Here is a 14,554-nt window from a genome sequence, read left to right as displayed (position 1 = left end):
GACTGATTTTACTTGGCTCCAGAAAGCAGAATTAGAATCAGTGGACCAATTTTAGAGATATCATTAACAATAGTAAGTATTATTCAAAGGGCTGCCTCAGGACACAGTAGAGCTACCTGGTATTTTGGGAATATATCTTACCCATAACTCCCTCATTTTTTACCATATCCCATGAAGTCAATATGAAATACAGTGTTGGCACTTGATTTTTAGAATAAAATTTTTATTTGAGGAAAACACAGTTCTTCATTAGATTATTGTCAAAGATAAAAATTATTTGGACAGAAATCAATTTCTAAATATCTTTGATAGTCTGAAAAAGGATGATGGATGTAATAATTGAGTTTCATTGCTTTCTTTTTTCAAAGGTAAAATACATGTATGAAAGAGACCAGTGCTGAGGTTTTAAGATTCCTGTAGGGTTTTTTTTAATCCCCTTCCTGCCAATTTAACCTGGAATTAAATGGGAATAGACCCATCCCATATAACTGGGCTAAAACTTGCTCAAAAATGAGAGCATTTGGGGCACTGTGGAGATGATTTGTTAAAAAAAAATACCTGACTAGATTTAACAGCAATTAAAAACTTGTTTTTACATGTATTCTGTATTGGTTCTTTCAGTTCCATCTAAGGCTTGAGAGTTCTGGAGAGAGATTATGCTTCCTGGAAGATACAGAAGAATTCCATTTTCAAATCACCATTCTTTCATTAGGATCAGTTTTCCCTTGCTTGGCAAGGACACAGAATCAGAAGATTGCCATCATCTTCCTTGAAAATGAGCTTCAATTTGCTCCAAAGTCTTTCCTTTTGTTTCAGGTACACAGAGTAATGTGAAAACGATATTGAGGATACAGAAGGCAGAGAAAAGCCAGAAAGTTCCATATGGAGTCAGAATATCCTGCAAACAAAAGAAAGACTTGTAGTTTAAAAAGAAAACACAAATACTAAGTCCAACAAATTAAACTCTTAAACAGGAGGAGGTAGGGAAGTTCAATACCTTTCCCTGGCTAAAATTAGAAATCTATTAAGCTGGTACCATCCTTAGTAAGAAATTTCTTCCCTGCAGGCTGTGACTGTCCTTTCTGAGAGACATGTCTGCACATACCAGGCAAGTAATACCTGCTGATTCAAAGTGAGTCTGAAGAATTCTAAGTAAGTAATAGAAGAAAAAAGGGAGTTAGAGAGATGCAGTTGCTCTTTACTGGTTAGGAAAGTGGTTTTATATAAGGGAAATGATCAAAAGACACACAAACCCTGGAAAGTAGCTTCACAGTTGATGACTTTTTATCTTCTAGGATTTTGGCAGTCAAAGGGAGGAAAGAAGAGAATTTGAGTAGAAGGCAGCAAAGATTTGAGGTTTTTTTTATTTTTTAGAACAAGCACTAGTGGGTAGAGACCAAATCCAGGAGAGGAAGAAACTAAAAGTACATGGGAAGAACATAGGAAAGGATGGCATTGAAATCATAGGTAGAAGAAAGTCACTTAAACCTGTGAAAGAAGGAAATGAGACAGAGATTTAAAGGTGTGGAAGAATAATGTTTAAGGAGAGATCCTTTTGGATAGCATGTTTTTTTAAATAAAGAAATTCTTTTGAGAGTGGGCTAGTGTAAAGGAACACTAAAACAGAAGAAAAACAAAACAAAAGCAGAACACTAGAACTCCGCCCAAAACAAAACAAAACAAAACAAAACACATGCTGGAAAATAAGGTTATAAGGAATGTGATGGGGAATCAAGGGAATAATCAGATAGTTACAATTCACTGGTAAGGACCCAGTTAGGGCCCAGTTATCTATGACAATTATGACAGTGAACTCAATCATGATTAAAAAAATATATAATAGCTCATATTTATCTAGCACTTCAAGGCTTATAAACTGCTTCTCTTCACTATAAACAGCTATTGATGCTACCTACCCAGAATGTAGAAGAATGCACTTAAAAATACTTCAGTTACATTAAAAGTAATCAGGTTTTTGTAAATGGCCTAGGGAGTCTATTATTATTTATAATGTTACATTAAAAATGCCTCCTAAATTCCAAATACCAAACTTAGATAAGGGGCCACAGTGCACTGCTACTGATACAAGTGAGGAGAGTTGCAAAAGATTACAAAGCTAAGGTGCAGAACAAGCATTTTCCCCTTGCTCACCCCTCCTCCCACTTTTGACATTCTTGTTCCTCGAGACTATCTTTCTACTGTCTTGTGATTATGGCTGGGTTCTGTGATACATACACATGACATTATGTTTGCTGCCCTTTGAAACCACAATAATCTACTATAGAACATGGATACTTTAAAAATTTTTTTTTCCCCCAAACACAAGAAGAGGTAAAAGTCCACTCTAGAGTCACAGGAAGCTCCTACCATGAGATTGCTGAATTCTTTTGTCACCAGAAAGGCCATCATCCAGCCAGAAAACACACAAACGCCACTGCCCAGCCCCTTGACTTGGAGGGGAAATATTTCTGACATCAGCAGCCAGGGGATGGGACCCCAACCTAGAGAAAAACCTGAAATGGCAAACAAATAGAAAATTATAAAAACTGTAGCATATAGTTGGCTGGGGCAGATGAATTTTTTTTTTCATAGCAGGTCATGAAGAATGTTTAGATGGCACTGGAGTCTGTGTGGGGAAAAGATGGGTGAGAGTCAGGATGGAATTTGGAGCCTGAAAGACTACCCTGTCAGACTCTTAGAGAGAACCATCTGAAAACTCACCTGCGAGGAAGAATCCCACGCTAAATACCGCTAGCCATGGCAGTCCAGAGCTGGTTTGTACAGACTCTGGATTCAAGTATGTGAGGTCAGAATTTGAAGAGTTGTTAAGACTTGGAAGAGAAATTTTAAAGTAGACACCAAGTATTATGCAGCTCAGGGACATGGTAGTACCTGCAGGAGGAAGAGAACAATCAATAACAGAAGCCTGGGCCTAAGTCAGAGGCGCTTTGAAAAAAACAAAAAAATAAAGCCCTGACAGAGCAAGACTCCAGCAGAGACTTTTAAAAAATGCTTTTGGTTTTTTTTTGTTTTGTTTTGTTTTTTTGTTTGTTTTTTGTTATGTATGTATATTAAGTATATATATTAAGCTATAATTGTTGCCTCAAAAAGAGTAAAGTCTAAAATTCAGATAAAATTCTGAAAAGCAGCTGTTGACTAGATGATCATCTGACTGAGCTCTCCCTATCACTCCCTGATCAGGGTTGGTATAGGAAAGGGAATTATGAGAATTTTTCAATGTCCTGGTTCACAAGGTACAGGTGAGGTGCACCTTGCATTACCAACCCTTGTATTAAAGAGGTAGTCTCTATTCTGGGGCAGATAGTTCAAGGAAAAATCCCTGTGTGACAAAACATTTTAAGCTAATCAAACAAGCATCTTCAAATTTGTTGGGCTGGGATGCAGTGCAGAACAGCTGTTAAATGCTTTTCTCCCCCAGAGAGGAAGAAACAGGGATGGTTTTGATATCCAAGTTTTAGTCTGCTCATTTTAAAAAAGGAGGTTAATACTTGTAGTACTTACTTCATAGATTACTGTAAGGAAAATGCTCTGAAATCTTAAATCACTATAAAAATGCAAACTGGTATTATTTCCTTTGATGCCAAGAGATTCTTGGACCTATTAATTAGGAAGGAAACAAGTATTTATATTGCATCTCCTTTGTTCCAGACATTGTGTTTTGTGCTTTACAAATATCATCTCATTTGATCCACATAACCATCCTGGAAGATATCCCCATTTTAAAGTTGAGGAAATCAAGATAGACAAAGGTAAAGTGACTTGCCCAGGCTCAGGACAGCTATTAAGTGTCTGAGGTCAAATTCAAATCTTCCTAACTAACTTCCAAGGCCCAGGGCTTGCTCTACTGAATTTTCTAGTTGCCTTGTAACCAACCCATTAATCAGGATCAGTTCAGATCTTTTGGGATCTCTTATACCTTAATCAGTTTGGAAAATCTTAAAGTAGGTGTTCTTAATCTGGAATCTGTGAACTTGCTTTTAAAATTTCTTAATAAATGTTTATTGATTATTGACTATTATTGTACTATTCTGAGGAGCCAAACAAGTCCAAAGAATTCTTGGTTTAGAGCCACTGAAACTTAGGTTGTCCCACTTTCTTTATCCCTAAGGTGTCCATAGCAAGGTCTTTTCTCTCTGGGGACAGGGACTGTAGGCATAAATGAGAAAGGTGCTGGAAGTCCTGAGTCTACAAGACTGGGCAGTTAGTTCCCTTTGACTATGAGTCAAACATGCAGACACTGGTCCAGAGACCAAGATACTTGATATCAAGTATTCTAAGAACTGTAGTGCAAACTATTTCATTTCCTTGCAAATGCTGGTAAGGCCTGGGAGTGTGTTCATCTCACCTGATATCACCAGGAGTAGTTTCCGGCCGGCTTTGTCCACGAGAAGGGCAACTATGGCAGTAAAGACCACCTGCAAGACCCCCACAATGACTGAGGCAAGGCTACTGTCCTGGGCAGAAGACAGAGGATCCAGAGCATTAATATCTCCAATGAAGAACAAATTTGGAGAGAGAGTTCCATAACAAAGATGTAATATTTTAGAGTATTCAGGAACCTGGCACAAGTACCACTTCCATTGACTAACAAGGATATTTTAGAAAAACATTATAATAAATCAACCAAGCTCATAGAAATGTAAGGTCACTTTGAAAGTGTCAACTTGTACCTTAAAGTTGGCTTGTTCAAAAATTGTCTCTGCATAAAACATCATTGCATTGATCCCTGAGAATTGCTGGAAAAACATCAGCATCACACCAATGAGAAATGGCTTGTAAATCGCTGGATTCTTCAACTTTGCCAGATGAAATCCCTGTTTCAGAAATAGGCATTTTCAATTAATTTTATGTTCAAAAAAGGAATCTTAGATTTGGAAGGGCTCTTGAAGACCAGAGGTGTCATAGATGCAGCTTACAACACTCCTGAGTGTACCTCATGTAACTGGGAAAAAGTTAATAAAATACATACAAATAAAATAAGATATAGTTAGAATTACATTTTGAAACTAAGTCAATTTGCAGCTTGCAGTGATCCTTTTCTAGGAATTAATGGCCCCATTTCTAAGTTTGACACAACTGTTGGAAGACCATCTATTTAAGTACTCTGAAAGAAAAAAGGATAAAGAAACTGAGGATAAAAAGAATGAAAAGCGTTGTCAGTCCTATTTGGAAGCTGGTGGAGCCACAATCCATGCTGACTCTAAAGACTCCCATGGAAGGAGGCAAAGTAGTTTTTCCACTAAATTATATGGCCTGTTTCATTTTTCCCCCCAGGGGGTAGAGGAGTCACAAAAGGAGAAAGCATTATATATTGGAATGTGGCTAAAACCAAGTCGATAAAGCACATATGGTAGAAAAAGCACCATGATATTTTTGTTGCTGTTTTCCCACCCGCTCTGCTCAGATCCCATCTGGAATATTGTATTCTGTTGCAAGAAAGACACTGATGGACTGGTGACCATGCCATGAGTATCTAGCCGTTGAAGGAACTGGGGATGTTTAGCCTGGAGAAAAGACTTTCTACAGGTATTAGAAGGGCTGCCAAATGGAAGAGGGATGAGACCAATTCACCCTAGAGAGCAGCATGAGAAAGTTATGAGAATGAAAATTTCAGCTAGATAGAAAGCTTTTTTACAATTAGAGCTGTCCCAAAACTGAACTGGCTGTCTTATGAGGTAATTAGTATGAATTCCCCATTCATTGAAGGGCTTCAAGACAAGGCTGAGTGACAGACCATCTGCTGAAGAGTCTTTGTTCAGGTATGGATGGGCTCGAACAGTCTTTGAGGCCCCTCCCAACTCAAATGCAATGTAATGGTGATCTCCATCTTCCCTTCTTCTCTCAAAGGAACTAATGGAAAAGGTGTTTGTGAAAGTGCTTTGGAGAAAACCAGCAATTTTTATACCCGTAAAAGGCATGATTAGTAAAGGGTAAGTCTGTACAAAATCTTATGAAAACTATTTCTGCCATGTGTCTGGCAAACCTGGACTCTGACAGATGAAGATTTCCTGTTTTTAGCAGCCTCCATGATCTGACTCCTTCTGAGTTCATGTCCCAGGCTTTTTGGTTAGTGATGTTTAAACCAAATGGATAAATATTAATGAAGCATTCACTCAGCATTATAATTACAGAGATAGCTTAATCAACCATTCTTTGATCCCCAAAGCTCTGCTACCATGCTAGTTTTGGTCAGAAAGTATAGGGTGAGGAGGCCTCATTAATCATCCCTGCAGACCAACTGTTAGAGTATCTGAAACTTCTACAGCAGGTAATGGGCAGGGAGAGGATTTATCATGAACAAAGGAAAAGACGGTCATTTCAGTGGCATTATTTACACGTACCCATACATGCTGGTGGCAAATACACTGTGTCACTGGGGGGTGGGTGTGACTAGGTTCAAATCCCAGAGTTACTCCTTATTGTTGTTGACAAGGAGTAACTCCAGGATTTGAACCCAGTCACACCCCTCTATGACACTGCCCAAGTCTCTGGACCTCTATGGATGTCAATTTCTTCATGTGTAAAATAGGGATGGACTGGATAATATCTAAAGTCTCTTCCACTTCCGACCCAGTTTGTAAAAGTCTGCATGATGTGACAGCAAGTGAAGAATACTGGACTTTTAGAGAGAAATTCTCAGTTTGCATTCCAGCTATAAAATACTCACTTTCTTTATCAAATAGAGACAATGATAATTGATACTTGCATTACTTACCTTATAGGATAAAGTTGTATAGAAAAGTGTTTTGTCAGCCTTAATGTGCTATGGAAAGAGAAGCTGTTAGGATGAAACTTTTTACTGCTACCCAGAAACAAAGTATAAAGGTCCACCTCCTTACCTGATCCTCATGATTGTATTTCTTCTCTTCTACTTCCTGTTCATGGTCTATCCCCCACAGAAATTTCATTGCAGCCTTTGCTTCTTTCTGCTTATGCTTAATCATCAGAAACCTTGGAGTTTCAGGCATGAAGCACATGAGCAGCAGCAAGAAAAAAGGTGGGACACAGCCCAGCACAGCGAGCCAGCACCACTCTAGGCCCAGTCCTGTGGAGAGAGTGGAGAAGGGAGAATAGGATAAGAGAAGGCATAAAGAAGGCTTCCAAGGACAATTCCATGAATCTAATACAATCCATGGAGCAGCTAGGTGGACACACTACTGGCCCCAGGAGGACCTGAGTTCCAATCCAGTTTCAAATACTTACCTGTGTGACCCTGGGCGAGTCACTTAATCCTGATTGCTTCCAAACTGCACTTCCCTCTTCAGCCCCTAAAAAGGCTTTCATACAATTCTGACCTGACTTTTCTAGTTAATTCCTTTAACCCTCACACAAAAGAGAAATGCGGTATTTAGTTTCCTTCCTTAGTAAGCCCACAGCAATCACCTACTACCTTCAGTCCACAAAACCTGACCATTCCTCAGCACAGGACAGACAAGGTGGTAAGAAAAAGACAGGACTTGGGAACAATAAGTCATGAATTTTTAGTCCAGGGTCTGAAACTTAAGTTTCTTCATTTGTAAAATGGGGAATACCTGCCCTTCCAACTTCACTAGATTGTTCTGAGGGTCAATGTAGTAGTGCTGAAAGAGTGCTGGAATGGAAGACAGGAACTCTCAACATATATCCAGCTCTGCATTCATGGGCAAGCTATGCAATAACCAACTTTCTTAGTAGGTGAGAGCCATAGTATATATAATAGAAAAAATCCAGAAACTCGTCATCAGAATTCCCAACTTTAGTTTGGGCTCTGACATTTATTGTTTTTAGGATCCTGAGCAAGTCCTTTTAGCACAATGAGTCTCTATGAGAGAAATGGAATAAATGATGACCAAGGTATTCCCAGCTTGACATCTTGTGGTCTTAAAATGTTACTTAATTCTTAGTGGAATGAAGCACAGTATAAAGCAGGGGTCCTCAAACTATGGCCCGTGGGCCGGATGGGGCAGCTGAGGATGTTTATCCCCCTCACCCAGGGCTATGAAGTTTCTTTATTTAAAGGCCCACAAAACAAAGTTTTTGTTTTTACTCTAGTCTGGCCCTCCAACAGTCTGAGGGACAGTGAACTGGGCCCCTATTTAAAAAGTTTGAGGACCCCTGGTATAAAGTTTAATGTTCTATAGATATGGGAATTGTTGCTAAAGGATACAGCATTTTGAAAAGAATACCACCACTCAAATTTAAGGCTTTGTCATGGTTAAAGTCCAGAAAACTATACCTGCAGCATATGCTCCAAAGATCCCCATGGCAAGCATCACCTGCCCACAAGAGCCAAGCCGTCCTCGGATTTCTGGGTAAGATATTTCAGCTACATACACCTATGTATCCCAGAAAACATTATAAGTGAATAATACTAATATAAAGTAGGTGGAAATTTGAATTTAATTTGCATTCATAGGTTCCTTTAAATTTTTGTTCATTCTTATTCAATTTGACAAGGATCAACTTATTTATTTATTTATTTTTTTGCTGAGGCAATTGGGATTAAGTGACTTGCCCAGGGTCACCCAGCTAGGAAGTGTTAAGCGTTTGAGACTAGATTTGAACTCAGGTCCTCCTGACTTCAGGGCTGGTGCTCTATCCACTGAGTTATCTAGCTGCCCCTAACTAACATATCTTTATATATAAATAGAAAGACTAGATAGAAAACCATGTATCTCTACTATGTATTATATACAGATTATTTCTTTGAAAAACTAAATATTAAATTTAACATATTAATACAATCACCTGTCCGTATTTCTTTCTAAAATTCCTAGCCTATTTTTTTTTCCTATTTGAAAAATGATTCATTAAATTAAAAAAAATTTTGGGGGGTGCATCTCTAACATTACCTTTTAACCAAATGCTAAAACTCCCCAAGTTAAGATATCCAACAGCTTCAGCCTCTCTAGCAGCAGGGCTTCTGATATTGTCATGCCCAGTAATCACATCAGTTGTATTTTTAAAACATTTTATTTTTGAAATTTAATTTTACTTTATTCTTTCTCTTCATCTCAATGAGAAAATAAACAAAACAAAATCCTATTACAAAACTTGTACAATCAAGAAAAACAAATTTTTATATTGGCTATGTCCAAAACAAATAGGTGTCATTTGGCACTGAATTCTCAGGTCTCTTTCTGGGACATCAGTAGCATGTTTCATCATGAGTCCTCTGAACTGAATTGTTATGGGCCAGAAGATAACACTCCATCACATAGGTTTCTAAAAGTTAAATCTTTAAAAAAGGAATAATATTGGAATAACAACTTCTAACAAAAAGATTATTGTTGCTAGCTTGTTTTTAAAACAAATTTACATATAAACTTATTTTCTTACTATCCTTCCTCTTAAGAAATAGACTATCTCAACTTATTAAGCATCAACCAAGGGTAGGGTCTATGAGAAAATGAGGAAACCAAAACTCTTCCCCTCCAGGCCCCCAAATCTATGACTTTTCTGGAGTAGTTCCTGAAAAACAATATTAGGATACTTTCTTTTTTGAAGTCCTGTGGGGATAAGCAGGAGTGTTCTGGAGTCAGCTCAAATTGATGAAAGCTGATTATTAAATTTTCAATCTCAAGAAATCGGCAAACACTACAAAGCAGAGCTAGACTTACTGTTTTGTTGATTATTTAGACTTAAATGATGGAGAAATGTAATAATTCAGATTAAATTTAAAAGTTTAGTATTTTGATTTTTCCCCCCTTCTGGAGAGCCTGCTGTTTTAAGTATTTACTTACTCAGCTTTTTGCTTTAAACAAATTTTGGCCCAAATTCTTTAAAAACAACAACAACAACAACAACAAACTTTTAAATAGTAGTTGTATTGCTTATATACACCAGTTTACTAATTCAGTTCACATTTGTACATAAAATAACCAAGTTAACAAGTTTGGGGGTTTTTGTGGTAATTATAAAATTCATCTAAAAAAGATAACATCAGGGCAGCTAGGTGGCGCAGTGGATAGAGTACCAGCCCTGAAGTCAGGAAGACCTGAGTTCAAATCTGTTCTCAGACACTTAACACTCCCTAGCTATGTGACCCTGGGCAAGTTATTTAACCCCAATTGCCTCATCAAAAAATAAAATAAAATAAAAAAGATAACATCCCACTGCTTCAAAAGCATACTCTGTAACCGGTATATATGAAGCCCCCATCTCAACCAGAGAAAATACATTAAAATTATGCCAGAATCATAAAAGAACTAGTTAGAAGGAATGAATTCAAGGAACCACAAAATCATTTGCATATTGCCTTTCCCATTAGAATAAGCTCCCTGAAGCAGAAATTTTGTTCAGCCTTTCTTTATATTCTCATCACTTGGCATAGTGCCTGGCATATAGATAGGTGCTCATAAATAAGTGTTGATTGATTGATCTATTCAACCTAAAATGACCAAGAATCCAAGAATTCCCCCTTATGACATCACTAGTAAATGGTCATACAGCTTTTTTTTTGAAGATCTCCATTGGGCAGAATCCACAAATAATGAGAACAATAATAAAAATAACAACTTAGTGTGTATATAAAGCTTTAAGGTTTATAAAATGCTTTATATTTATGTTAACTCATTTGATTCTTACAGCAACTCTATAAGCTAAGTGCTACACCCTCATTTTACAAATGAAGAAACAAAGGCAGGCAGAAGTCAATTGACTTGCCCACAATCATACAGCTAGTAAATGTCCCAGGGTGACTTCAAACCCAGATTTATGTGACTATAAGGCACAGACTCTTCATTATACCATCTAGCTGCCTATCTTTCAACTTCATTTATAGGTGAAATTTATTTCACTTTTAGGTAATTAATCAGGAACTTTTTTCTAACAATAAGATGAAAATCTCCTTTCTAAAACTTATCTGTTCTTCCTAGTTTTGTTCTCTGAGATATAGAACAAACTGAATAATTTTTCTTTCATTTGACAACCCTTCAAATTTTTGAAGACTGCCAATTAAACTAGAAGGCACTTGTTACCCTGGGAAGAAAAATCAGATTGTGATTTAATTTGTGTAAATTCTGCATTTTTCAAGATGATTTTCCCAGAAGACAAGGAAAAAAAGTAATAGTAAGTAATATTTAATATTATATCATGATTTAACATTTGCAAAGTACTTTACAAACATTGTCTCATTTTATCTTCACAACAACTCTGTGTAGTAGGTATTATTATCTTCATTTTACAGATGAGAATATTGAGGCAGACTTCAAACTCCAATTTCTCCCCCTAATTTCAAGTCTAGAGGTATGTGTTAAATCTGGTTTGCTAACAATCATTTAACATTTCTGGTACCTCCAGGCAACTACTTAGAATAGTTAGTTGCTAATCTGATCTGTACTGATAGAGGGACGTCTTTATCCCTAAGGATTAAGAAATCACAGTTTCAGGCCAAAACAAACCAAGGAATCTCACCCTATCATCCTTAAAGAGATATCAGTGGACAAGAAAGTCTGAGAACGAATATGTTCAGTATTCGTTTTCATTAAAATCAAGTTTGTGGGAAGAAGTATCTGGTTGTGGTACCAAGATTTCGAGTCACATGATCTGGGTTCAAATGGTAGCTTAGTCAGTCACTAGTTGTACAAGTCCAGGCAGGTGGATATGCCTCCCAGCCCTAATTTTCCTCACTTGTAAAATAAAGGGAACTGAACTAGAGAAGGGGTTCACAAACTAGGATCAGAAGTAGCCAGGATGCAGCTGGTGTTCAGCCAGGGGGCAAAGAATACTTTTTATATTTTTAAAAACAGTAACACTAAAAAAAAAGTCATTTAAACAATCATTCTTAGCTTGTGCCTTCACAAAACCAGGTAGGAATAAAAACAAACAACCAGGGTCTGGACATCATACTTTGCTCACTCTTTGGCTACATGATCTCAAAATTTCCCTTTTCAACTCTAAAATTATGACCTAATTTATTCTTCCAAGGGTGAGATTCCTTGGTTTGTTTTGGCCTAAAACTGTGATTTCTTAATCCTTAGGGATAAAGACGTCCCTCTATCAGTACAGATCAGATTAGCAACTAACTATTCTAAGTAGTTGCCTGGAGGTACCAGAAATGTTAAATGACCGTTAGCAAACCAGATTTAACACATAACCTCTAGAGTTGAAATTAGGGGGAGAAATTGGAGTTTGAAGTCTGCCTCAATATTCTCATCTGTAAAATGAAGATAATAATACCTACTACACAGAGTTGTTGTGAAGATAAAATTTATTCTTGGAAACTTTTACAAGTTTAGTTCAGCATAAGACTCTTTAAACTTGACCAGAATGAGACTAAAGACAGGTGATTCTGCTTGAGAATCAGATAATCTTGCAATCATTATGATCTTTCATGTGATATATGAACAGATAGTTTTAAAGTATCTGAAATGACAGTGTGATTCTTTCCCAGTCTAGGTCACCTGATGGTGAGAACCAGACTAAACTGGGCCACAATCCTTTTCTATATATTATCAATTTCATTTGCCAGACTTTTCAAGGGCATGAGTGTTTTAAAATCTTTATTCCTGTGACAAATCTAAGTGTTTTCCAGAAAGCAATTTCTTGTTACTATCTATTTAACTAGTTTGGCCTTTGAAACGGTCAAATTGTCCCAGGAAGCAGAAATTCTCCACAACTTCACCTCCAAGGGGAAAAGGTTTTCTTTTCTTTTTTTTTCTCAGGGAACCATTTTAGATGTTCAAATTAACATGTGACTTACTGGGACAACAAGAGAAACAATCCCGCCTGCCAGGCCATTCAGAATTCGACCTCCATACAGCATCCATATGTTCTGGGACCCAATTATCAGGGCGAAGCCACCAACAAAGGGCACTGTGCTGAGCATCAGGGACAGTTTCCTTCCAGCCTTGTCTAACAACAAGCCACCTACTATACCTCCTGCAGTACCCCCAACAGTTACCAGGGACTATTCAAAAGAGGACAAAAGCAGCATATTAGTTTAAACCACTTAAATCATTATTCCACATCCAAAGAGTAAGGAATAAGAAGAATAATGTCTGGGTAGGGAAATGAAAGAAAGAAATGCAAGGGTCTTCTTACAAAGCCCTTAAATGATTGGGATAATGCCTAATAATAGTAAGTCAAAAATAACTATATTCCACTTTAGAATGCACATTAAGACTTGAATGCAGGTTTATCTTTCTTATTCCATTTGAATTCAGTTAATTTCAGCCTCTGTTACCAGAGCTGATTCACATGTTTAAAAAAAAAAATGGAAAATCTGATTCTATCAACAACCAACTCTGGGCAGGGCTTCTGTTTTAGGTGCTAAGATACACAGTTCATATACGGTATGAACTAATGGTCTAAGCTTTTTGACACGCCAGGATATGTATTTGGGCAATGGGGCCTCTCTCTGCTCAGAGTTTGAGGGTTGATAGGAGAGGGAAGTCCTTGGGGGTGGCCACATTAGGATGATGCTTAGGATGAGAGAGGGTGGTTCAGGGCCAGGGTAAGGTAGGACATTAGGGGGAGATTTTGGGGGAGGAACCTGGAGAAGGGAGAGATCCTGGGAAGGCAAGGTAAAAAATAGGGGTGGGGTCCTGGGGAGAAGCTGGGAAGGGGGCCAGAGGCAAAAAAACCAATGGACAGGAGAGATGTGTAGTATGGGGTGGTGGGAGCTGGTCAAGAGTAGGTCTGAGGATAGTGGTCTTACCCCGAACCAGGAGGCCTGGTCCTTGTCCAGTTGGAGGTTCACAGGTCCGACCCGCCGCAGGCTCGGGATGGCCGGCGAGCTGTAGCCCAGAACGAAGCCAAAGCTGAGAGCGCCCAAGGTGGCAGCGAAGGCTGCCAGGAAGAGACCCCGAGGCCGGCTGACGCTGCGGAGACAGCAGCAGGTGGGATGGTAGGGGCATGGTAGGGGCTCGCTGCGGCCGCGACTGCCCGGCTTAGCACCCCGCCCCCCTCCACCCCGCCCGGCTTCGGGAGTGTCCCCGCCCTGGCTCACCTCGGGCCCGGCTCCTCTGCTTTGGTGGCTGGACCCCGCAGCTGCTGAGTCGCCTCGGCATCCATGGCGTCGGTGCAGCTGCTACCTCCCGCAGCCACAATACCAGGAGGCTAAGGCCGCAGTGGCTGCTGCAGCCCCTTTTCTGGCCGACCCCGGCCAGGGAGCCCAGCTCCCCGGCGTGGGGGCGGAACCTCTCCAGCTGGGTGGCAAGGGGAGGAGCGCGTGTCCCCGGCAGGCCCAAGCAGGCGTGGGGCGGGGTCATGGCACAAGAGGCGGAGTCGCATCCCGCCTCTTCAGTTTAGGGCTGGGGAAGGGCGGGGAAAAGGCGGGAAAAGGGGAAAAGTCATCACGGTGGGCGGTACTAGAGCCCACCTGATCTGTTCTGAGCGGGCTGAGGTGGGGCCTTTGGGCTCGTTTCTCCAGCGCAGGCTGACCGCCCGAAGATGACAGAATGGGAGGCGCAGACAGAGTCAGACTCAAACACTGAAGGCCAATCAAATCCCATACTTTATTTCGGGTCTGGGGCGGGAGCGGGGTGAGGAGAGACACAAGAGCCGTCCAGGCCGTGGCCAACGGAGCTGAGCGGTCATACACGGAGTCACA

General features: G+C 39.5%; 1 protein-coding gene across 5 annotated transcripts; it reads right to left on the bottom strand.

Moving 5' to 3' along the window:
* Positions 1-202: 202 nt before the first annotated feature.
* Positions 203-14,348, bottom strand: SLC2A8 (solute carrier family 2 member 8). Of its 5 annotated transcripts, XR_007950893.1 has the most exons (12): positions 13,952-14,348; positions 13,661-13,823; positions 12,704-12,910; positions 8,237-8,336; positions 6,861-7,066; positions 4,692-4,835; positions 4,367-4,475; positions 2,722-2,892; positions 2,368-2,513; positions 1,254-1,291; positions 998-1,148; positions 800-898 (listed from the first exon to the last, which is right to left on the bottom strand). XR_007950893.1 is itself a non-coding variant. In XM_051979673.1 (10 exons), the coding sequence occupies exons 1-10, from the start codon at positions 14,014-14,016 to the stop codon at positions 761-763; spliced, it is 1,449 nt and encodes a 482-aa protein (XP_051835633.1). In that variant the 5' UTR covers positions 14,017-14,348; the 3' UTR covers positions 203-760. The 5 variants fall into 5 exon arrangements, 3 of the variants coding, with proteins under 3 accessions (XP_051835633.1, XP_051835632.1, XP_051835635.1); XR_007950892.1 differs by having other exon boundaries at positions 998-1,291; XM_051979673.1 differs by lacking the exons at positions 998-1,148; positions 1,254-1,291 and having other exon boundaries at positions 203-898.
* Positions 14,349-14,554: the final 206 nt, after the last annotated feature.

This window comes from Antechinus flavipes, chromosome 2, assembly GCF_016432865.1.
Source record: "Antechinus flavipes isolate AdamAnt ecotype Samford, QLD, Australia chromosome 2, AdamAnt_v2, whole genome shotgun sequence".
Classification (NCBI taxonomy): domain Eukaryota; kingdom Metazoa; phylum Chordata; class Mammalia; order Dasyuromorphia; family Dasyuridae; genus Antechinus; species Antechinus flavipes.
This window is presented reverse-complemented; position numbering and strand designations above follow the sequence as displayed.